Source organism: Folsomia candida, unplaced genomic scaffold, assembly GCF_002217175.1.
Source record: "Folsomia candida strain VU population unplaced genomic scaffold, ASM221717v1 Fcan01_Sc034, whole genome shotgun sequence".
Classification (NCBI taxonomy): Eukaryota; Metazoa; Arthropoda; class Collembola; order Entomobryomorpha; family Isotomidae; genus Folsomia; species Folsomia candida.
Genome location: NW_019091226.1, coordinates 1061488 through 1086553, shown reverse-complemented (window position 1 = coordinate 1086553; position 25066 = coordinate 1061488). Strand labels below are relative to the sequence as shown.

Genomic DNA, 25066 nt, shown 5'->3' with positions numbered 1-25066 from the left:
TCTCTTTTCGTTAAGAAATGACAGCACAAAATGTACCTAGTCGGGTACGAAATTCTTTGATAAACGTTTTTTATGCAGAAAAATAACGGGTAAGAATTTTTAATTAAAATTTTCCACACGGATGCATAATACACCTGGGTATAATATAAAAATACTAAATATCCAAATTTCCTCTTCTGGAGCACACACACTTACAAAATCTGATGGTAAACTGATCGCCTGGATTACGCACACTTTCCTGTGGAAACTTATCTCAAGCCTTGCGTAAATTTAACAAGGAAAATTAAAGAATTTGCACTAAGCAAAAATCATACATACCCCTGGCAAATAGAAAACGTCGAAGATCTCATCCCCCTAAGTTTTTGATGGTTTGGATTTGAATTAATCTGCTGGAGAAAGCGAAACCCTGTTTTTCTCTAGGAAGGGTTACAGCGCAAGCCCAGAATTACATTACCAAAGTTGCCAAACTTAGTGTAAAACGTTTGAAGTCCGGCCTATTGAAAAATAGAAACTGAATTTCTTAAAAGGTCACGGCTCAGCCATATGGTGCAAAAATTGTCCAAAATTGACTATAAGCTCATTTCATCGATTTAATTTGGTCACAAAAATTCCATTGGTAATAGCAGACCTTAATCATCTGGATTATGACTTGCGGCTTAAAATTGAGACCATGGCCTGCTCAACCCTGGAAAATTTTACCTACCTACGAACTAGGTTAGTAGTACACCTAGACCCAAGGTAGTACATTTCGACCGGCCGTAGGCCGGGCGAAATTACCTTCAGAGAAGTTTAAAATCGTAGGATAAATTATACAAGACCAGTTGGAAGTACACTTTGACTATGACTTTGACCTAATCTAGCACTTGTTTACTAGTATACACAAATTTTGGAAGATACATACACACCACTAAATTTGAGTAGTACATACATTTCAAAGATTATAAAATTAGTAGAAGGTCGTTAAATGTAGTACACTTCTTTCGATATAACGATATAAATGCACACGGCTTGATAGACGCTTAAGATAAATTCAGCAGAAATTACACGTCGAACACAAAAACAGGATAAAATAAACGACCGAATGAAAGTACACCTCGACCAAGACAAAATCAGATAAAAATGTACTACCGAATGAAAGTACACCTCGACCAAGACAAAATCAGATAAAAATTTACTACCGAATCAAAGTACACCTCGACCAAGACAAAATCAGAAAAAAATACACTACCGAATGAAAGACTAGCCTGACTACCCGTGGGTATTGCTCTAATTTGCTACCCCAAAACCCACGAAAACCCCTTCATGGATACCCTGGTTATCAATGCTTACTGTTAAACATTGAAGTGGTTAACAGTACGCGCATCAATCCGAAAATCGGAGGAAATTACGCCTCGACAACTCGAAACTTGTATTGACTACCAAAATATGTTGAGCAGTAGACATATGGTTAAAGACCGACACGACAAGATAATTGGAAAGTTGAATACACTCCGCGACAAAAGGTTAAAGGCACCCTGCGTCATGATCACATCCCTTGACCCCTTGAACCATGGTCGACGAATTATATTTCCTTTAGTAGCTAACTAATGTAACCAATTAAATAATACAGAAAATCTACCAATTAAATTCCCATAAGGGGAAAATGAGACAAATGTCAAAAATCGGAAAATTCATGCGCGTCAAAAGGTTAAAGGCACTTCGTAAAAAGCACCCAAGTTACTTTTTGAAAAATAATTTAGTAATGGTACGTTCTACCATGATTAGAGATGACTTCAAACATCCATTTGGAAAAGATTTAAACCGCTTACTTATCTTAGATTGGGCTAGTTTTCGTAATACCTTGACAATAGCTTACTTTAGGTCATTTACGGTCTTAAACTGCTTACTATATTGAGGTTAACGTTCCCCGGAGATTCTCTATGATGCATAGATCAGGTGACTTTACAGGGTAATCCAAAATCCCTATCTTTGTCGCAGAAAACAAATCTTTCCTTGGCTTGGCTATGTGGATGCTAGCGTTTTCTTGTTCAAAAATCCACACTGGGTCACCCAACTGATTTCCTGATCAAAATTTACGTTTCCCAACATTTATTATAAGTGAACAGATTCAGTGCTGTGATGTAAAAAAACCGTGTAATTTTTTTCTTGGATCCAATGGCCACCTACACCATCACCCTGCATCATCGCATTTGACGTTTTTAGAGTATGGTTTCCTGTTTGCGAAAATCATGCCAGTAGCTGCGTAGCGCATGCAGACCATGTCAATTGAACTTCTTTGTATCACTGATAATACCTTTTACCCAATTTTTGTGCCAAGACATGTGTTTGGTCGAGAATTTCGGTCTTACAAATGTGCGACGTTGCTACAACTACGGAAATCGCCGATTATCTTGTGTGCTAGGTATGGGGAACTTTCTAAAACACGTTTAGCGGTTCGTCGATGTCTAGTGTCTCCTGCAGTAGTCGAAATGCCCGTCGAAAAAAAAGCTTGGTAGTCTTGGGTGAACTTTTTAACAAGAAAACGCTAGCATCGACATAGCCAAGCCAAGGAAAGATTTGTTTTCTGCGACAAAGATAGGGATTTTGGATTACCCTGTAAAGTCATGTGACCTATGCATCATAGAGAATCTCCGAGGAAAGTTAACCTCAATATAGTAAGCAGTTTAAGACCGTAAATGACCTAAAGTAAGCTATTGTCAAGGTATTACGAAAAATAGCCCAATCTGAGATAAGTAAGCGGTTTAAATCTTTTCCAAATGGATGTTTGAAGTCATCTCTAATCATGGTGGAACGTACCATTACTAAATTATTTTTCAAAAAGTAACTTGGGTGCTTTTTACGAAGTGCCTTTAACCTTTTGACGCGCATGAATTTTCCGATTTTTGACATTTGTCTCATTTTCCCCTTATGGGAATTTAATTGGTAGATTTTCTGTATTATTTAATTGGTTACATTAGTTAGCTACTAAAGGAAATATAATTCGTCGACCGTGGTTCATGGGGTCAAGGGATGTGATCATGACGCAGGGTGCCTTTAACCTTTTGTCGCGGAGTGTAATTGTTTTTTTGTTTGGATTTTACAAGTTTGCATTTAACTAACCCCAATGAATTATAAAATAATAGCATTAAAAAGGCGCCGATCAAAGCAGGTGGAGGAAACATTCTGGAGAGGCTAAATAACTCCTAAGCCTGGCTTAATAATTTTCGGAAATACTGCCCAATTACGCCCCTTTTTTGTAACGATTTTTGATCACTTAACTACTAACCATGCACATGTGAGACATGTTTCTCACGGATCTTCTTCAAACCAGCACTAAAATATAAAGGAACTAAACACAAACAATATTTTGTGTGACACTTGAGCACTTCTGCAGAATTCGCAAAATGGCGAAGGTTTTAAATTGGCAAAAACGCGCATTTTCACCAAGCGAAACTATACGGAGTTCACCTCTCCGCTTTTCTCCTGTGCTTCTCTACACCAGGTGATCGGTTTTCGCCTTTCGTTCAAAATTTAGTTTACTATTTTCAGAACCAAGTTCTCATCCGATTTTTCGTCTGTGCTTTTTAAATAATATTTTAACACATTTTAATATTTCAAAGGGACTCAATTAGCTTCTTATCAGTGGGAATTGAAAATAACTGGTTCAGAATTGTGGATTCGATTTTGTTTGCATCGCGTTGTGTTTTTTTTATAGATTTGAATGACAAAACTCGTATGAATTTCTGTAATGTTAGCCCTTATCACACAGGAAACTTGGTATATTTGGTTTTATTTCCAAATAAAAACATGCATTGTGAAAGAAATTTAAAAAAATCGAGTCGACTATTCTGAAGTTCAGAAATTCTGTAATAATTTCCATTTGCGAAGTTAATTGAATCCATTTAAAATGTTAAAAATTGTTAATAAGTTATTTAAAATCCGGAGATAATAAATCGAGTGAGAACTTGTTTGGGAAATTAATAGTCAATTTTGAACCAAATGTGAAAACGGATGACCTGAGGAGAAGCGGGAGATAAAATCGGAAAGCGGAGAGGTTAACTCTATATAGTGTTTAGTTCCTTGATATTTTAGTGCTGGTTGCAAGATGATTCGTGAGAAACATGTCGGACATGTGCATTGTAAGTGTTATTTTTCGAAATATTATTCTGACTACTATAACCTGATACGTTCCATAAAAAGTGGAGAAAAATGCTCAGGAATTGTGGAACAGCAGAAACGAGTAGACTGAAGAACTCGGAAGCTGTAGCATGAATTTTTATTTGTGACTAAATTTAGGTGTATTTAGGGAGTCATGAAAAGTATGACTTCCCGAATCTAAAACTATTCTTCTAGTGACTAAAATTTTACTTAAAGTGCAGAATGAGGAGCACAAAACTCTCATTCAAACTTAATCTAATTATCTGATTTCTCAGTTACATCCTGTAACTGAGACATCCTCCTTATCACTAATTAGGACTATGTACTCCGTCCTACATATGTGTGCCGATGCTGATAGATAGAAGATAGATTTATTTCAATGAGACGCCCAAATGTATATGAACTTACACCTCAAGGAGTAGTACTATGTGGCCCAGGCAAACTGGTAGTGAAATGAAACGCTGTAGCTACCACAGTTTTTGTGTTACACATTTTGAGTAAATTTTAATGGAAAGCCAGTTAATGTTTGAGTAGAGAACAATTTTTAGCTTTCAAAATTTCCAAATCCTACATTAATGCAGTGCTAAGGAAGCGGACTCGAGACCTAGACTTAAGTGCGCACTGAATCCCTGGATAAATTGCCTCGTAGTCAGTAAGATTTTTCTTAAAGCCTCTGTGTTTTTACGAGGCTTCGAACACACCTTGGCCTCCAAGTTTTACCATCTTTCATATTCCGGGGATTCAAATCTAAAAAGGAGAATAGAAATTCAGGTCGATCAAGTCGAGTTCGAGTTCACCGTAAATTCAAGTCGAAGCCAGTTCGAATCGAGTTGCACAGTCAATTCGACGAGTTCGAGTATTGATTGATTTGTTTACAATTATGCAATTCATTTCTGGGTTATTGCGCGTCAATGTATTCATGAAATCGATTCGACGAGTAGGAAATACGAATTGAAGAACTGAATTGGGCGAATTCGAATTATTGAGGGATTGTACGAATGGATTCGAGTTGACTTGACTGTTTCGAAATTTCACTTTCGATGGAACCCTTTATCAAGCTACACCGGGACACTTCCCAATCGCATGAAGTATTGACTTGAAGAAAATAATTCAAATACAAGTTTTTTCAAAATAACCCTCGCTGGTATTTGTCGATTCCATGGCTGACTCCTAGAAATTTTCAAAAGATCTTTTCTTGAGGCTGGGAATATGAAAAATCCCAAACATTCGGATCATACATATTTGAATATTTTACATTAATAAATGACGTTCATCACTTCTGCATCTTTATGTTTTTCATATCTTTATGTGTTACGATAGATAAGTCATTAAAAAAATTACTTACGTTGCTGATAGATACTTTTGTTGATCGATGCGGTTTTTATCGTTTTTTAAAATTCAGTCTCTAATAACCTTCTTGACTGACTATTCGGACACCCTTTCGTTTTGAACGAAAGAAATAATACTCGTAATTTAACTTCTCCCGTGCTTAATAAAATAAGGAGTCAATAAAAATTCTCCTTCTCAATCAATAAATTACTATTTTAAATGTTGCCCTCTGAAATCTATTTCACGATTCAATGTACAATATAATATTTGAAGCATTTTCGGAAACCTATTGAATTGAGCTATCAGAACCCTACGCTTGTTTTAATTAGTTCCAATAGTGAACGTTACTGCAATCCAATCGGTTTGCACAAATTCATGGAACGAACGTTTGTGGAAATTTTGAAATTTACGGAAGGAAAAAGAATTGTGTCAATTTTTTAAATGAAATGTAAATGCTGGCGTGTAGGTCCTCACAAGCTTCAGGACCTCTGATTTGTGGTTTGGATAATAGTACGCTTCACAGCGTCGGATATAAATATTTATGTAAAAAGTTTGTAGAAGCATCTTAGGAAGGACTTCACAGTAGTATCCACCTCCTACATATGTAAGTCTAAACGCAACGCAATAAGCCAGTCTTACGACAAATTATGAAGCTCATGCTCCGGGCGGTGACTCCTCAGCTTAGAGATTTACTTTTGTACCCATTTACACACCAAAGTTCCACGCGTTGGAAACATTCGTAGGACGATTCATTTGTGGCCATAAGTGGCAAGAATGAGTCTAAAAAATTCTGTCGTTAGGAAAATATGGACCACCACGGGTGCATTTTTCCGCACTCTTACATGGCCGTAAATTGAATTTTTAGCCAAGAAATACTACTTTTCACGCTAGTACACTAATAACGTGTTAGTAGTACACTTCGAAAATTTTGTAAGATTTTCCAGGGTTGGCAGGTGCACTTAAATATTTATGAACCTGGGTCGAGAGAATTGGAATTAATAAATTTTATGGGTCTGTTTTTAAGGTAAGTAAATAACTGTGCCGTGTAAGTACCGGGGAACGTGGTACTGGATGTATATAAAAATTTAAGAAATACTCGGCCGAGCACGCAAAAATACTCCGCCGAGTCCGAGTAGTGACAAGACGGCCAAAACCTGCCGAGTACTCGGTGCATGTCTAGTGTAAACCTGTGGCTGCGTTGAGCCACCTTCTTTGCCCTTCTCTATCTAAAAATACATTTGGTCTACAATTTTTAACAAAAAAAAACCTTGGTTAAGCTTTCTACCGGCTGGAGTTAGTGTTACTACCTTCACGTTGATGGAGGTTGTGGGCTTGAAGCTTTGCCATCATTAAAGAATTAATTCATTAAAGTACGGAAGAAATAAATTCGTAAGTATTTTTTGCGAATTCCTGTAAAAACTAAAAACAGATAATTAAGGAAAAGTGAAGTTCGGGTTTACTAAACTACACATTTCTAGAGATAATTTTCCTCATGGATCCACAGCGAGGAAATGTATTGACATGTTCCACGTGCTTTAAAACATTCAGCACTAAGGAAGGCTTAAAGTATCACATGTTCACACATGACGTAGATGCGAAAATGAAATGCAAGGTAAACGACTAAATTTAAATGGTATTTATACAAAATTGAAACAAATTAAGCTCAGCTACCCATATGTATTTGTACATTGGCTTTTATCCTACACGTCAGCTCTGCGGAAAAATTTCGAAAAATCCAAAAACCTTATCCTCTCACATGAGAATGCTTCACACCAACCGGGACCGACCAAGTTGCGACATTTGTCACCGGGTATTTTTCGCATCTGAAACTTTACGAAGACACGTTGCTACCCAGCACACCACGCTGGAACGACCTCGTTTTCCATGCAGTTTCCCCGGATGCGGGAAAACCTACTTGCTCAAGGGTGATGTCTCGATACACGTAAAAATTGAACACTCCGAGAATCCGACCCGATTCCCGTGCACGCTTTGTGGTAAAGAATTTAAAATCAGAAAAACCCTGGAGACACACATTTCCACCCACACGACGGAGAAGGCCTACGTTTGTTCCACTTGTGGAAGGAGCTTTGGCCAATTGACGGTCATGAAATGTCACGAGGTACTAATTTAAAAGGTTAAAGTTTTGTTGGAACAAATGTAGGAAAATTTTAGCGATGCATAAATCCTTATTTTGCAGACTATACATCTGGAAAAATCAACCCGAAGGATTTTCAAGTGCGAACTTTGTCCTCAGACTTTCTTAGGCAGAGCCATCTTACAAAGGCATGTCCAATTTGTGCATGAAAGGCAGAGGAATCATCCGTGTACATTTTGTGACAAAAGGTTCTCGACATCGGACAATATGAGACGCCACGTGGAGGCGAGACATCCCTCGACTAAGGAGAAGATTCATTCCTGCGACAAATGCAAGTACATGTCTCATTCGAAATTGTATCTAGCACGGCATGCGAGGCGTCACAATCCAGCGATTCGACTAGAGTGCTATTTCTGCAAAAAGCAGTTTATCAGGTTTTCAGAATTGGTGACACACTGTCGACGTCATACTTTAGAATAGGAAATTTGTTTTTATATATCTGATTTTATTATTTGAGCATCGATATGTTCCCATGTACTTGCCTCAATCAATGTTTAAAAATTCGATGATCATTCCCAAAACCCTCATCAGATTAAACAATCATCTGAAATAAAAGCTCACGAAAAATGATATTCTTCAGATGGAGTTCATGCTCATTTACATAGCAATGACCCGCAACCTGTACTACAATTATGAATGAAGTTATGTCTGTTTGTCGAAACTGGTAATAAATAAAGCCAAGTAGTTACTTGAATAAGTATTCAAGTAAAAATTATAGTACTATAATTTTTTGACGTTTATTTTTGACCTGGAACCGCTTTGTCTCATTAAAATTCTACAGTTTTTATTTTAAAAGAACCCTCTTTAAAAATTCCGTGTAAGCTTAAATTAAAATCAATTTAAAACATTTCCCATAAATCTTTCATCGAGATTCCAGGAAATAAATCAAATACACTCTTAGAAAACTGGGATTAAATCATCACTGACAGGGTATATATCTACATATACGACTCTACCTACACACACTGATAGGTATTTGATATATTTTTGATATGTATGTTATAAGAGCGCAAACTGATTTGTCTCACCTAAGAATAAATATTGACCTAATTATAATGCTAACGATAAAAATAAACATTTGTTTACTGCGGCTACTTTTTCGTCCGGCTCCTTTTCCGCCCGGCTCCATCTTCGCCCGGCCCCTTCTTCCACCCTCCTTTTTCGCCGGCTGCTTTTCCCCGAACCAGGCTGCAATCACCTCCGGGCTTTAACGAACATAGATAGAAATAAATAACATTTCACACGTTATTTATTTAAATCTATGGGAAGAGATGCTTGGAATGGTGGCAAAAATGTTGCTTTCAGGCACGATCCTTTTGTGCAGACTATTTGTATTTATTTACTCGGTTGATGATTCTTACATACACACAGGTGAACATTCTTCACCCTTCACTTTCTAAAAATACACTTGCTCTTAAATTTACCACATATGTAAGCTTAGAGCAGGTCAGTCTTTGACTTTCGTGCTGGCAGAGGAAGTACATAAACTTGCAACTTCCGCATTAAATAGTAACTTATATTTCTAATTTGGTGCGGGAAAATCTTTCGCCAAATTATCAAAGGGAAGTGCAGCTCATGTTAATTTATCAATACTGAGGTTGGGGCGTCCCCCTGATAACGTTTTTGACCATTAATATCTTTGGCGCTATTAGAAACTTTGAATTGAAATTTTTAGAATTTGTTCACCTTATAGTCAGCATTATTGGTGTAAAATTTCAATTCGCTAGTGTAAATGGCAGACCTTTCACTAACCCCAAAGTAAAACACTTATGATTTTTTTTGTTCCAGACATAAAGTACCCTATGGGAGCACATGGGGCGGTTGTTGATAACCTAAAAATATCAGGAAATAGCAAATTATGTGACCCCATGTCTGCAGTACACAATAGAGTTTAAATTTTGATAAAAATATTACTGTGTAGAGTTTCAGAGTAAAAGTTATAACAGCCCCCAAAGTGTCAAAATGTCGCTAATTTTTTCCAACTAACTCCATAACACGAAATTAAGTATTTGTACTCCAAAATCTGTTTGTATTACCATCAGTAATGTCTCCTCTAACTGCTAAAATAATTAACATGAAAATATTTCAACTATTGACATTTATAAAATTCCATTTACCACAAAAAAAACTTTTCTCACGCTGGAATGGAATGAGTTAAAAACATTTTGGACGATTTATGAGTTGTTGATGAAAGCCACATAGATGCCAAAAAATTTTCATACCACCCAGATCAAATTCTATGAATAATTCGCAATTCCAGAGTGTTTTAAAAATATTCTGAAATTTAAAAAAATTCAGTTTTGGAAACGCTTTTGAACAGAAACATTTTTTGGATGCATATATCTCTGGTGCCATTTGCACTAGCGAATTGAAATTTTGCACCCATAAATTATGGGCCATAATGTTCACTATTAGGTGAACAAATTCTAAAAATTTCAATTCAAAATTTCTAATAGCGCCAAAGATATTAAAGGTCAAAAACGTTATCAGGGGGACGCCCCAACCTCAGTATTTTCCAATGATGTTAGTAATTGATTGACAGCAAAAGATTTTAAATGGATCCACCACGGGAAAATAGACTGTCGTGTTCCACGTGCTTAAAAGAATTCCCACATATGTCAAAATCAGGGTTAGGAAAAACCCGGGGTTTTACCTCGAAACCAACTACCCTGGGGTTTTACTGGGTTTTGGGGTTTTACTGGGTTTTACTCAATGTTTGGGGTAACTGTACAAAATTGCAATGTTACACTAATTGGTTAAATTAATATATTTTTTCAAGAATTACCATAAAACTTTAATGAAAAATGCCAGGAACACCCAAAAACCACTAATATGATCAAACTCCAAGTGAAGCTGTAAATTGGGATTTCTGGATCATAAATGCAAAATTGAAATAAATATAGAAATTCACAGAATATTAATCAGAGTGCATAATTCGAGTTAAATAAGTACTTGCAAATTGATTCTATTCATTTATCTATTTGAATATGAGATAAAATTTAGTAAAACCCGAGTAAAACCCAGTAAAACCCCAGTAAAACCCCTTTAACATAGTAAAACCCGCTGGGTTTTACTGATTTGCGACCCAGTAAAACCCAGTAAAACCCCAAAACCCCAACCCAGTAAAACCCGGGGTCGGAATACCCTGGTCAAAATTAAACCGTCAAATGGTCACGCATGACGCCCGTGTGAAGGTGAAATGTGAGGTAATAATTTAATAACTTAATTTAATAACTTAGTTTAAAGCATTGAGACGTGTTGTAATATTGAACATCTGTTTTTGTACTATTCTTTAGATCTGCGGGAAGATATTTAAAAATCCACCAGCCTTATCCACCCACATGAGAATGCTTCACACCAAGCGGGACCGACCCAGTTGCGACATTTGTCACCGCATATTTTCCAGATCTGCGACCTTGCAGAGACACATTCATGCCGTACATAGCAAGATCGAGCGACCTCGTTTTCCATGTGAATTTCCCGGATGTGGAAAAACTTACTCGACCGGGGATGGTTTATCGCAACATATACAAACCGAACATGCCGAAAACCCGATCCGATTTCTTTGCACGCTTTGCAGTAAGGAATCCAAAACCAAGCAAAACCTTGAGAAGCACATTTCCACCCACACGACGGAGAATGCCCACGTTTGTTCCACTTGTGGGAGGAGCTTCACCGAATTTGCAGCAATAAAACGTCACGAGGTACAAATAAATATGTTCAAATTCGTTTGCGTAAATAACTACAATTTCATTTCTAGACTTTAGACTCAATTTCAGGAACTAACTTCTGCCAGTTCTCAATTAGTCAGCTTTCTTTAGCAAGTTTACAATGGCTGCTTTTAATGAAGATTTCGTAAAATACGCCATGTTTATAAATCTGCTTAAAAAATTTCTTGCAGTCATTCCTTCCAGCCGGGTTTCTTTCACTTGTGTGCGAATAAGAATTTGCTTATGTCTTTAGCGTACTAACGCAAACATAAACATCTTACCTAGGGTTGCCCCGGGTAGTGCTACTACCCGGTACCCGGCTACCCGGTACCCGGCTACCCGGTACTCGGCCTGAAATTTTTGCCGGGTACCCGGCTACCCGGCCGGGTACCGGGTAACATATTTATTTTAAAAATAACGGAAATTTTTCTACTTTTTCTTGAGTTTGCAACAATTTTATAAGCTTTAAAAATTACATGTTAAATTTCTACAGTGCAAACTTCATTTTCAACCTCCATACCAAATTTCAGATGGGATTAATATTTTTTTTAATTGATATGGGTCAACTTCTCTATGGTTACACTCACTATGGTTACACTTTGCTCCCCTAATCCAATACGTCCCCCACAGGTCAACTAGGTAACCGATGTAGCCCATCTTTGAACTTGTTTCTTATATCTTTGTCCAATATATGTACATATGGTAAAAATGTCAACTTCTCAGGCTATTACAGAAATCCAAGAATCATGTTGGACACACAAAGAGCGTACTCACGACAGCATCGCAATCATTTAGCAAACTTGTTTGGCTTAAAAAGTTATTTCTTGACGGGATTCGTATCACCTCACTAAACAAATTTTGCGAGACTTTCGAGGTGATATCCTGCTGGCAAAACACTTCGAAAGTCTTGCAAATCAAATAAGTCCATTTTGATCCTTTTGTCATGGATGTTCGAAATTTCTCTCGGTGATGATCCCGAGGATGAGTCTGCGAAACAGTGTTACGAAAAAATATAGCTTTTTAGCAGAAGCTTTGAGAAATCTTATAGATTTCTAAAAACTTCGCAACTCATGTTTTATGTGCAAAATATGCAAATTCATTGATTGATAACTCGTTGACGTGAGTGCGTTCAAAGTAATTTTAAAATTTGTATGGTAATTTCCAAATAAGTGTCGGCCGAGGTTGTACCCATCCTCTCCAAATATATTATTTTATATCAAGTACAAAATTTTGAAATCCATCGGATTATATTTTTTGTATAATTTTGCATTTTAAGTAAGAAAATTGAATATTTAAATTACCCGGCCGGGTAGACCGGGTACCTAAATATACCCGGCCGGGTACCGGGTATCCCAAAACAAGCTGGGTATGCCGGGTACCGGGTAGCTACCCGGTACCCGGGCAACCCTAATCTTAACCAATTTAGCATATATGCCTGCGCACCAGAGGTGCGTTATTTAAATAAGGTTTTATTTAAATAAGGCTTAAATAACGCTTGAAAATTATTTACCTAGTCGGAAACACTCAAGTGTCAACAGCTGATTGCTAAAAAACTACGCCGCAGAATTAAAATCTGATAAGTGCATTAGATTCGCCATGCGTTTTACATCATGATTCACTATGGACTTTGTAATTTTTGAACATCTGGATAAATATCTAGGAAATTGAAGAGAAGCGGGCGGCGATAGTTTTTCACAACAAAAAATCGAAGAAAAATAGTGAATTTGACATGTGATAAAAAAGTCAAAGGTGTACTTTGATTTAGCCCAAGGGACAATAAAAACGTTCGTTAGGACCGAATCGACTAAGAACAGTCGAAGAATTTTTTTTATAAAACCTACAAGAACCACACCCATGCTGAAGGCGCCGAAGGTTGAAATCCGAAGAAATTCACGAAATTTCAAGGGAAACCGGGCTGACAGCTGACAGTGTAGAAGCATATTATCCAACGAGTGCTCAAATTGAAGCTTAGGCTTAAGGCTTTGAAATGTGGTAGTTGCCACATTCTGATCGTACCCCAAAGGAAAACCTTATTACATAAATGCAGGAGTCACCTCAAGCGGTACGCTCCAAAAAAGTGAGCAGAATTCTTTTTACAAATGAGGAGATTTTCACATCGGAAAAATTTTTTAACAAGCGAGTTGTCTTAATCTACACAAAATCGGTCAGAGACATCCCCCGATATAGACAAAAGGTCAGAAAGTCACATTATCCATGTTTTTTTGATGATTTTGGCAGGTGGGAGCTAATCGGGTCAATTTCTCTACATTTTGCTGAAAATTGGGGGGAGGTGGGGGAATAAAATTTCTCAATATATGTTTTTGAGTCCTTGGTACATCCCCTAAGTTAGATCCAATTCAATGGAATCGATGGGACTTCTCAGCAGGACTCAGCACGAACTTATAGTGCAAAAAATGACCCAAGCGTAGCTAAAAAACAAATTCCGGTCTTTATCTCCAATCAGAAATGGTCATCATTCTTGCTGGATTTGAATCACCGGAATATGAGAAATGGTCAGAGTTAGGGGCAAAGGTGTGTTCTAAGTCCCGTAGAATTGCGGAAGCTTGGAAAAAAATTTCTAACCCCGGAATGTAAAAAAATGTCCCTGGAATCTGTGCGTAATTCCATCCAGGGGTGGTAGTCTCGTCTTCAGCGTGGCATTGACGCAGGAGGAGGAAATTTTTAAGACTAAAAATTGTTTTTGAATTGAAATTTATCTGGCTTCTAGGTAAAATAAGTAAAAAATTGCTAAGTTGAGAATTACAAAAGTAATAAAGGTATATGTCATTGACACTTGAGTGTTTCCAACTATGTATTATTTATTATTTAAAAATAAATAAGCGTCCATAATTATTTATTATTTAAATTAAAATAATGGGTGATCGTTATTTATTATTTATTATTTAAATAATCTTTTAATTAGGAGCTGCCAAAAAATTTACAACAACTATTTTCTGAAGATTTAAACTATTTTAGTGTTCTAAATATTGATGGAGAAAAAGTCGTCGCATAGTGCAAATTGTGCAATGGAGGAAAGGAAATTTCTGGTGATAGAGCAGCAAGTTCTAATTTTTGATACTTATCTGAAGGTATGCAGAGCAGAGGTCGACGCCGCCGACCACACGCTGCCGACGCCGGCACTATTTAACGCGCCGTCGCCGGAAAAAATTATCGGCGCGCCGCAGCCGACGCCGCCGCCGAAGACAATTGGCGCCGATTTTAATTTGGCTTGCATACTTAGATTTTGGTCTAATTCTAATTCCAAAAGTCAAATTTTAACAATGTTTGAAGTCCATAACTAGAGTTTCGATTTGACGATTTCTTATTTAGGACAAAATATTTGGATAATATTGGAATATTTATGAAAAATAGGACACATTTTTCTACGGTTTTGACCACCTGAATTTTGAATTAATTAATTTTGTGGAATAAGTTTGTACTATTTTGGTATTACCTTAATTTCGCCTGTTCCTTTAAACGATTATAAATATTTATTGAAAGTGAGATAACCGGAAATAACCCCCGAAAAATTCTCAAATTTTAAAATGCAAATGTATTAAAATTCCCAAAATTTTCAGGTTGAAGTCTTTTTTTTAGTTTTTTATTAAATAATTGATATCTTAACCCTGAAAAGATAAATTGCGAAGATTGAAAAATGCGTTGGTGTTTTCAAAACCTTGGAATAATTCTCAGCAGTGTTTTGAAGTAACGCCATACTAAAAAATTGCATCGTTACAAAAATAGGTGAAATTTGATTAGACGTTTTTTCAATGAAATATTCAAGATAAAATACGATATAAAGCAATGGAAATTCTCTTATCAAAATCGGAGATGTTATAATTTTAACAGAGTCAGTGATATTCTTATTATTGCATATACGCACATACTTTTGAAATAATTGCATAATTCGTGCATAATTCATAATTTCTGCACAATTGCATAAATAATCCTGTGTATTCACACACTTTAATGTTGCACGCTAAGCAGCAACGTAATTGTGTAATATATCGCATTCTGAAAATACTCCACTTTAGTCTCCCTATTTAAACAAAACATATTACTTCCATTCACTCCAACACTCAATCTGTGCGGTCGGACGGCGCGGATTTTCCTCCTCAAATACTTCCCCCTTCCCATGGGGGACAACGCCCCAGCCGACCTTCTCAACAGCTCGATCGAGTCCTCGTACTGCTTATGGGTCAGGGGCAGGGTGAAGTTGACAATCAGCGCGACCAAGAAGGATACCGAGGGAAAAAAGACAAAAACCACGAACGGAACGACCCCGAAAAATCGCACCGTTGCAAAATTACTAAAAATAAACACCAGTAGACCAACCGTCATTAGCGCAAGGACGCCAAGTTCTTGATAGCATGCAAAACTTTTGATAGCCAGTTGCACCTGGATATGGGTGAAAGTTAAGGATTCAACTAAGTCGTTTGCATTTCCGGCGGGACATTTTACCCGGTTTAAAAAATTCGTAAAAATCTCCCGCAATAATAGCAGACCTGAAATAAAGATCAAAATGACAAACATAAAGGTTAAACAAATTTCGGTCCCGTTGATGGTGAGGATGCAAAATCGAATCAAATGGAGGACAAAGACTTGGCCTGGGAGTAAGTCAAACTTTTCCCCAATGGCATGCACCAAGATATAGATGCAGTCGAGGTTCAACACCATCTCGGCGGGTATTACGAAGAAGGGGTAACCCGTGAAGAGGGCGACGATCGTGAGCAGCGTGATCAGCTCTGGGTTGACGTGATGGCTTGAATTGCTTGTTTTTCTATGTTGGTGACCATCTGAGGTTTGTAAAACATTAAAAGAAACATATGAAAATGCCGGGATAAAATATATAAATATTAAGGTGTTAAAAACACTTGCAAGAAATTGATTTTACAGGTATGAGTTTTTTCCAATGCGAGAAAGAAAGGAAGAAATGCGAGAAAGCGTGATATAGCATGCAATAGTTAGGACTAGTACAGAATAACCCCCAAGGTGGCGACTATTGCTTGCATTTCTTATACCATGGATTCTTGAATTTCTTGCAGTCTAGTGCACCGGAAATGTAGAAAAGATTGAGCAAAATAAGACACTGGAATACAGTACACTCAACCAATCAAGTAATGCATAATACATATATATATACATCAAGTACCTACATACATATATGCAGTTAGGTTGGAATTGATTTCTAGGTATTAAAATTATGCCGATTCTGCTACCGATATTGAAAAACTTTAATACCGAGCTACATATGTATTGCTTCACAGTAATGCCTATGAATATGTACCACTTTGGTGTTTCCATATACGTATAAATGCCACTTGATTTTATTTTAATACTAGATTTCCAAGCTGGTATGAAACAATAACTAACCCTTCGTCAATCCTGCCTCAATTCGCAAAATCTCGTTCCACCCGTTGACCGCATCATGCCCATAAAGTGCCGTCATGACATGCATGCTGCATCCGTACCAATTTAACACGGCTAGCAATGTGTGAAAGATCACGTTAAGCAATTCCCTCTTGGGTCCCCACCCGTACAGTTGTTCCAGAATGAAGTACACGATAGCTGTGGTGTACACGACGTGAGCGGTGAGCACGTAATTGAAATGCCAAAGGAGGATAGATTTCCTATTTTTGGCGGTTTTATACGAATCCCATCGTAACTGGGATTTCGCCACGTCCCACGTCATCGGAGATTTGGAAGGGAGCAGGCGTAGTGATTTCACGTACTGGGTGAACGCGTAAACAATTGTTTCTCTCGTGGTCGACATATTTTTGCTCTGTTTGAAATCTGGAATAGTCAGACACGTATTGCCTTCTTTGTATTAAAGTTGCTATACCACTTGGTATTAAAATTATACCGATCCGTAAAGCTTTGCTATGATAATGATAACTAAATGATATGGTGGAACTTTTACACCGAGTTATGAGTACACGGTATTTATTCTAACTACCACTTTGATAGAGTCATATGCATATATATCAATACTGGTTGGTATTATTTTAATACTAAAGTTCTAAAAGTTTATAAAATCTGTCGAAGACCATTCACAAGGCTCGGGCGAAAAGGAGAAATCTGTTTTTGCGTATCAGGAAATTCTGCTGTCTGATTTTTTATCTTTACGACGCATTAGTCGGAGTAAATGTTAAATAAGAAATGAGTTAACTTACGTATGCAGACTGCGGGAATATAAAGTGCCGTTTTGTATATTTGCATAATTTGATACGTAAGCGAAAACAGAATAGGGAGAGATTGGGGCATATCGTTTTGTGTACCTGATTATGTATGTATGCCGCTAAGCAACGCTGATTATTTGCGTAAGCTACACCAATCTTAACAATTTACACGTAATTTCGTAATTGTCTCGAGGTACGTCATGGTCTAAAAATTGTACGTACTTTATACCGTTGTTCTTCAATCTCAAATAAATCTAGAGATATTTTTCCCCACATGAAGCCGATTTAGTACAAGATGAATACAAAAACTAAACAGCGGACCTTGATTTAGACATTATAAATAGTTTAGACAAATTTAGAACGACTCACTGGTTTAGTTGACTATTCCATTTAACTTAATAAATATTGATCCGGCATTTTTACGGAAGTTTCACAGCATATGCTTTCACATCTTGAACAAATTGGTTGCTGCACCGTTAAGCATCCCGGGGATGAACATACTCAACATTAGTATTGATTTTGTAAATAGTACTGGATTGGTAGTGGTTTATTTCTGAATAGTAAAATTTTCATTACCACAACCTTACCTGGTAATTTCCACGCAGGTGGAGTAAGGTAAATATGTACTCCGGCCAGTAATGATTTAAATAATACAAGTCGCTTAAGGTACCAGAAGAAGAACTTGCCATAGAAACGGGTTGGGTTTGCCCCCCCCCCGATTTCGACGGTTTCTGCAATTTTGAAAATTTTACTCTAACAAATTCTAAGCTAAGTTGGAGTGCAATAATTAAATATTAAACAGCAACACTAACTTGATCATGTCAATGCCAGGCTGGAAATTTTACTGCAACTGAACAACGATTTAGTTCCGTTCAGGACTTAGCCACTCATGAACCGATTATCCTAAAATTAGGATATTGTGCTTAAATTGTGCCCAGATAAATTACGCAGACATCGGTAGCAATCCGGTAGTGAATGGTGATCGAGTCTATCGAGGATAATTAAAAAGACAGCATTCAAACAGGAGACATCATGATTAATGATTTATAAATGGCGTTAAAGCTAATTGCCACAGGTGTCTGCGTTATTTATCCGCGCACAATTTAAGCACAATATCCTAATTTTAGGATAATCGGTTCATGAGTGGCTAAGTCTTGAACGGAACTAAATCGTTGTTCAGTTGCAGTAAAATTTCCAGCCTGGCATTGACATGATCAAGTTAGTGTTGCTGTTTAAAAAATATTTAATTATTGTACTCTAACCTTGGTTCGAGAGTAAAATTTTCAAAATTGCACAACCGTCGAAATTGGGGGGACAAACCCAACCCGTTTCTAGGGGAGATTCTTGCTCTGGTACCTTAAGACTGTGTTAATCCATCACAAATCTAATTATTGCGCAATTTGTACTAGAAACTATCCGTTAAATCTCAGGTTTGGCGGGGATATTTGCACCGGAAGAGACGTGTCTTCAAGTTGACAAATTTTACATTTTCCAAATTTACCATACATTTTCTCCTCTTCAAATTTCGTTGCCAAGCGTGACCATTATTGGGACGTAAATAGTGCATTTTGTACCAATTAAAGAGGCGATCGAGCGATACTAATTTGGTTAAAATCTGAGAGAATTCATACGCTGGGAGACCTCCATGGTTAGTAGTTCATTAAATAGATTCAAGCAATGTTTTACCGTTCCTCACATTAAGAATTTAATGTAATTTGACCTTTTCTTAGTATTTATGGTATTTATTCATACTGAATTTTCCGTTTAAGTAGGAAATATGCAATTATGACAAGACGTATGTATGTAGTTTGAACTAATAACGAAATATTAGCTATATATATATATGTAGGTAGAATTTTTGAGCAATATTTTATTATTAAATCGATTCTTAAAGGCGATCGTAAGAAATGGTAGGAACGGTCGACAAGTCATGCTACATACATACATATGACGATCGGTCGTAATATATGTATATATTTATCCAGCATCGGTCAAAACTTAATGGATTTTAAAAACGGCAAATATGCACATAAATACTTTACAAGAATATGTGTAGCCGTTTCTTTTGACCAAGCTCAGGTACTACATATATACTCTTTTATTACAACTATTAATTTTTATATGCGTAGACATGAATTGACGAAATGTGAAGGGACCGAAATCCTTTATTTGTGTAATACATATTTTGATTGGAATTTTATTACTTTTTTTCCTTCCAAGTCGTAGGATCAGTTAAGTTACATAGATGTTTAATAATTCACGTGGTTGTAATGTTTTTCGCATTGTTGCAGATCATTATAACGCCAAAAATTGAGCATCTCTTTGGTACATAAATATACATACATATTTAAGACGAAAATTGCATGAAACGGGTATACATATGTCATAAGTAGTTTCGGACCATCAAATTTATTTGTTCTTTGTTAGTTTTTCCAATTAATACGAAATGTTTGCTGTCAATCCAACTAACACAAAGCTGGGTTAAACTCCACAATATTATGTATGTACAAGGGAGAATTCTGAACCAAGCCTTTAAACCTGTAACATTTCTCTGCATGGTTTCAATTTCTACATATATGTATGTATGTGTGTAGCTATTTAATTTCAGGATTAGTGTCGTAGTCGACATCCGAACGCCCGGCAACAGGGACGTTGTTCCGTTCTGCTTATTAATAATGGAAAAGTAGAGAATCCCAGAATCTACATAGTGCATGTGCATATGTATGTATGTATCAACCCATACATATGTGCCATAAATAATTAACATGATTATTCCATTGCATGAGCAAAAGTCGAGTTCCAATTTTTTGATGCATACCGGAACGACCTACAATCAGCGCGATTTCGTTTTCGCTACAGAGGTCGATGTCGACGATCGTCCGTAGCCGGACCCCGGTAACCTTTTATGTGCTGCGGAAGAATTTGACTTCCTATTTCTTTAAGTTTGAGACTCCTTGCCACCCCGGCGCCGCCGAAACTTAGTCTTCGTCGACCTCTGACTTGTCACGTCAACACTATATTGATTTGCTTCCTATATGCATAACATAAATTCAGCATTTGTATTCAAATCGGGAACAAACTGAATAATTTTCTTTGCAGACGTTTGTTCAATGTGACAAGTATTTTTTGTTCTTTGATTATTGGTATCCATAACTACTTATTACACAAATATTTTAAACACATACATATATATTATTTGCATATCTATAATGGAACAAATCGGAGCATTTTTGTCCAAGATATCACTCCCCTCGAGTTGTCACCTTCACATTATTACCGATAAGGCCAACTTGATGAAATATATTCCTCCCAGTTTCGAAATACATGTGCCATTCACCATTTACAAGATAGTAGAAACTAATTACTCGTCATTCTACAAAGATCGTTATTCAGACCTGATTTTTCAAGAACCTCGAAAAATACGACCCAACCGGATAAAAATATTCAATTGTCTCTTGACCATTGTAATATTATCACCATTCCAAGATACTAATCCGTTCAAAATTGTAACCACCTTATCGACACGTTTCCGTTATAAGTTATCCTTGGCCGTTTCATCCTCCAAATTATTTTTGGAACCTCTCAGCGATTCCATACTTTCCCACGTGTCTAAACAATTCCAGGATTATATGCTAATCTGGATAACAAATTGGTATCCACCCAAATCAAAACTATTTCCGGTTCACGAATTTTTCCTGGCACACTGGAAAATGCGGGAGATCGGCAGATTCTCGCATTGCCCCGTTTTTCTAGTGAATATTCGATACTACGTGAAAAAGTCGAAATCGTCGTCTCCAAGACCCAAAATTGTCTTTGTATGCAATCAATGTTCCCGTAGAGTTAGTAGAAAACTGAAATTGATTCGTATCGGAATAGTCGAAAATAGCGGAGAATTATTTTTGAATTTTGAAAAAGGAATTAAGAAATGCGAGCAAAATTTGATGGACTGTTTAAAATTGGGAATCATGAAGTCAATCAAATTTGACGTTATTCTTATGCCACTTAAACCCTACAATTTATGCAAAGCCCGAGCAAAACTGACCCATTAATTCCAACTGGCAAGGCAGATGGGAGAGGTAGTTGGAAAGTGAGGTAGATTTCAGACTACATAATCCAATGGGAATAATTTAGAAGATCAGATAGGTTGTAATCGGACAAATCATTTGGGAATTTAAATGCATTTCCTATTGGTCTCATATTCAGATATGCAAAAATGGAATTTTCCAGCATGCAAAATAAAACCTATTCATATTGGCAAATTCATTTAATTTTAAATTTATTTAGCCGTAATTAACGTTTAAAGAAAGCATTGTAATAGATATTCTGAGCACATTAATATTATGAATTGTTCACTGCTGCTAGTCGTTTTCTTGCATCGCCAGGGATGTTTCTCAGTTTTTGCTCAAACTCAACCATCTCCAGTGTGTTGGTTTTTATTCCACAAGATTTGATTGTAAAATCTGAAATAATTAGAGTACATTAAACATAATTACATAACACACACCATTAAGTAGTAGCTGTTTACCTTTCAATACTCCAAATCGTACTGGATCCAATGCTGGCCGGGTTAGATGTCGGAAAAGTGGCGAGGATTTACCAGTCATGGATGAACCAGCGATTTCTTCAAGTTGGAATAATCCACCTTCGAACAGCAATTTTCTAAAAAATAGTGACGGACGAGAGGAATAGCTTATCTGGGTGAGTTCAACGAGGGACTTGTCCAAACTTATTCCATGGGCCAATTCGACTCTATCTTGGGATTCCTCGTTAGAAACACCGGTTTTCTTTATAAGACCTGGAAAATGAAATAAATTTAATTCCTGGAATGTGAAAAACGATTGCATATCAAAAATAAACTTAATCATTGAAGTTTTACGTTTTAGTTGCTTAACTGTAGTTCTCAACGACAAATTCTCTGCCTGGAGCATTGCAATTTCTTTGTCCTTCTCAATCAAGCGCTCTTGAAGTTGAATCACGTCCGCGTCGTGCCGTCCGTGATTAACCTCAACCTAAAATAACAAAAAAAGAACAATAGACGACTTTACTAATATAATATTATAAATTATACGTTCTTCGTCACCTCACGAGAACCTGATCCAGGAGCAAGGACGAGACTAGCTGAAAAATTTCCTTCATCAGAGTTTCGCACTTCAGCTTCGAAAATTTCAGTCCCACCATCAAGTTGGGAGTGTCCTTCCGGTGGCGGACCTTCTTCCACTCCCTCTTCTCCATTATGTTCATAAAATGACATATCTGCAGCTTCTTGTGCCTTTTCTCCTTCCAGTATTTTCATGTCTTTTCGTGAACCTATAATTAAAATAAGAAATAAAAGAGATCACAGATACCATTGCAATTTAAAAATGATGAGACACATTACTAAATTACTTACCTATTCCAATTATCTTCCCCTTCTCTTTGTCCCCACCCCATTGTACGTCGAAAGACTTATCAAGCAGATCGTCCACACCGCAGTCTCCCTTAATAACTTTTTTTAATTTAACGCATGAATAGGATTTCTCCTTTTCCCAGTGCACGACAACATGCGACATTATTCGTCCACTTTAAGTTAATTTAAAAGTCTTGCTAAGACAGCTAAGTTTGGTTTTTAAAGTTTATTAATTTAAATTAAACTTGGGCAGAGAGGTTTAGTAAGAAACAGTGACGAAGTGCTCTGCCAGTGCGGCTCAGTTTAAAACCAGCGGTTAAAAAATCTCAATTCCGTTTCTCATTCATCTGGTTTTGTTTAAAAGTAATCATCAAGTATTTAGCAAGATGAATACTTTTCAAGCTACTTTTTCGAAAATATCTAAAAGGCAGAAGTTATCTTATAATAAACAGCATACATTAAATGTGAAGGTAATATCACGTGTTTGATTGGCCTGTACAGTGTCAATTTTATAGTTTCTTGTGACTTACAAATATAAATAATTTTCGCAAATATATTTAGGTTCAACAATTAAATTTAAAGCGGAAACGTCACGAAATTCTGAGTGACAGTGAGGACGATAACGACAGTCAGAAGCAGACCAAGATCAGTGACTTAACCAGTGAATTACTTCCTAATTCAGACAGTGAGTAATTAAGATAACTAATTTCAAAATATAACAAAAATTAATGTTTCTGCCTGGTATTAGACGCTGTGCAACTATTTAAATTGCCGGAGTGGGATTTATCCAGCATTGACGACAGTGACGACGATATCACTCCGCCATTAGAAACCTCCAGTGATTGCTGTGAAGAATTAGTTCATGTCGATAATGAAGTAATTTCTAAAAATTAATAAGTCCCAGTTGAATAAATAAAATTTATTTACTTCTTAATAATATTCTTAATTTTGTCATTATAATTTTAGGCTCCACCGCTTCATCCTTGTTGCAACATTTCCAAAGAGGAAAGCATTTATGGAATTCTACGCCTCCAGCAGAAGCACAACTTAACTAAGAGATGTACCGAAGATATTTTGAAACTCTTCAGCCGTCATGTCCCCACCGACGTCAATTATCCTAGGTCTTATCATAATCTTATGAAAGAAGTCGCACTTGAATCGAATTGGTTTCAAAAAGTGCCATATTGCCCATCCTGCGAATTAATTTTAGATGTCGAATTAAAATGTCCCTCCTGCTTATCACTCTATAGTAAGACCGATGTATACAAGAAGGGGAATTTCTTTGTCTTAATGGATATTAGAAAGCAGCTCTTAACACTTTTAGAGAACTCAACAGTAACGGAGGCATTATTAAAATCCCTGCGTAATGTTGAAAGTAAATTTTCATATGGTTGCGTTAAATCAGGACTAGGATTTCAAAAAGTGAAAAAATCTTCGAACGATATTACTTGCACTTTTAATACAGACGGTGTTCCACTTTTTAATAGTAGTAATTATTCAATTTGGCCCGTTCTTATTTCAGTCAATGATTTGCCATTTTATTTGAGGAAAAAATTCGTTTTAATGGGTGGTATATGGTTCGGGAGCTCGAAGCCGAATATTAGTATTTTCCTCCCACGAATTGTAAATGAAATGAATTCTCTGGGTGATGTTCCTATTGTCTGGAAAACATCAGAAGGCTTATCAATGCATAGCAAGGTTTTTTTTATACAATGCTCTGTAGACGCCCCAGCAAGGGCTATGTTGCAGGGTCATAAGCAGTTTAACGGTAAACACGGGTGCAATTGGTGTAGGAATCCAGGTATTTCCATTGAGAAAGGAAGAGGTCATTGTCGCGTGTACGAAATGAGTAAAAGCACAGGTTGGAAGTTAAGAGAGTCTGAGGTGTATGCACAAAATGCTAAGAATGGAAAGTTTAAAAAAGGACAAAAGGTAGAAAGTCCGTTGCTTAAATTGGTGAATTTTGATATAGTCAATGGATTTAGTGTTGATTACATGCATTGTGTTTTTCTTGGAATAGTTAGAGCATTAACAAACAAATGGATGAATGAGAAAAAAACGGACTGGTACATTGGCAAAGAGATTTCATTAATTGACACGCATTTATTAAAAATAAAGGTTCCCCATGAGATTGTTAGGTCAAGTAGATCAATTGAGACCCGAGTTCACT

At 36.7% G+C, this 25066-nt stretch overlaps 2 protein-coding genes across 3 annotated transcripts; one reads left to right on the top strand and one right to left on the bottom strand.

Moving 5' to 3' along the window:
* The first annotated feature begins 6763 nt into the window (after positions 1–6763).
* LOC110860828 (zinc finger protein 525) lies at positions 6764–8338 on the top strand. Of its 2 annotated transcripts, XM_022109943.2 has the most exons (4): positions 6764–6855; positions 6945–7078; positions 7178–7585; positions 7664–8338. In XM_022109943.2, the coding sequence occupies exons 2-4, from the start codon at positions 6959–6961 to the stop codon at positions 8039–8041; spliced, it is 906 nt and encodes a 301-aa protein (XP_021965635.1). In that variant the 5' UTR covers positions 6764–6855; positions 6945–6958; the 3' UTR covers positions 8042–8338. The 2 variants fall into 2 exon arrangements, with proteins under 2 accessions (XP_021965635.1, XP_021965636.1); XM_022109944.2 differs by having other exon boundaries at positions 6772–7078.
* A 13431-nt stretch (positions 8339–21769) lies between these two features.
* LOC118439386 lies at positions 21770–24248 on the bottom strand. Its single transcript, XM_035860642.1, has 5 exons — positions 22900–24248; positions 22591–22817; positions 22387–22519; positions 22036–22305; positions 21770–21970 (listed from the first exon to the last, which is right to left on the bottom strand). Exons 1-5 carry the CDS (start codon positions 23057–23059, stop codon positions 21849–21851), a joined length of 912 nt encoding a protein of 303 aa, XP_035716535.1. The 5' UTR covers positions 23060–24248; the 3' UTR covers positions 21770–21848.
* Positions 24249–25066: the final 818 nt, after the last annotated feature.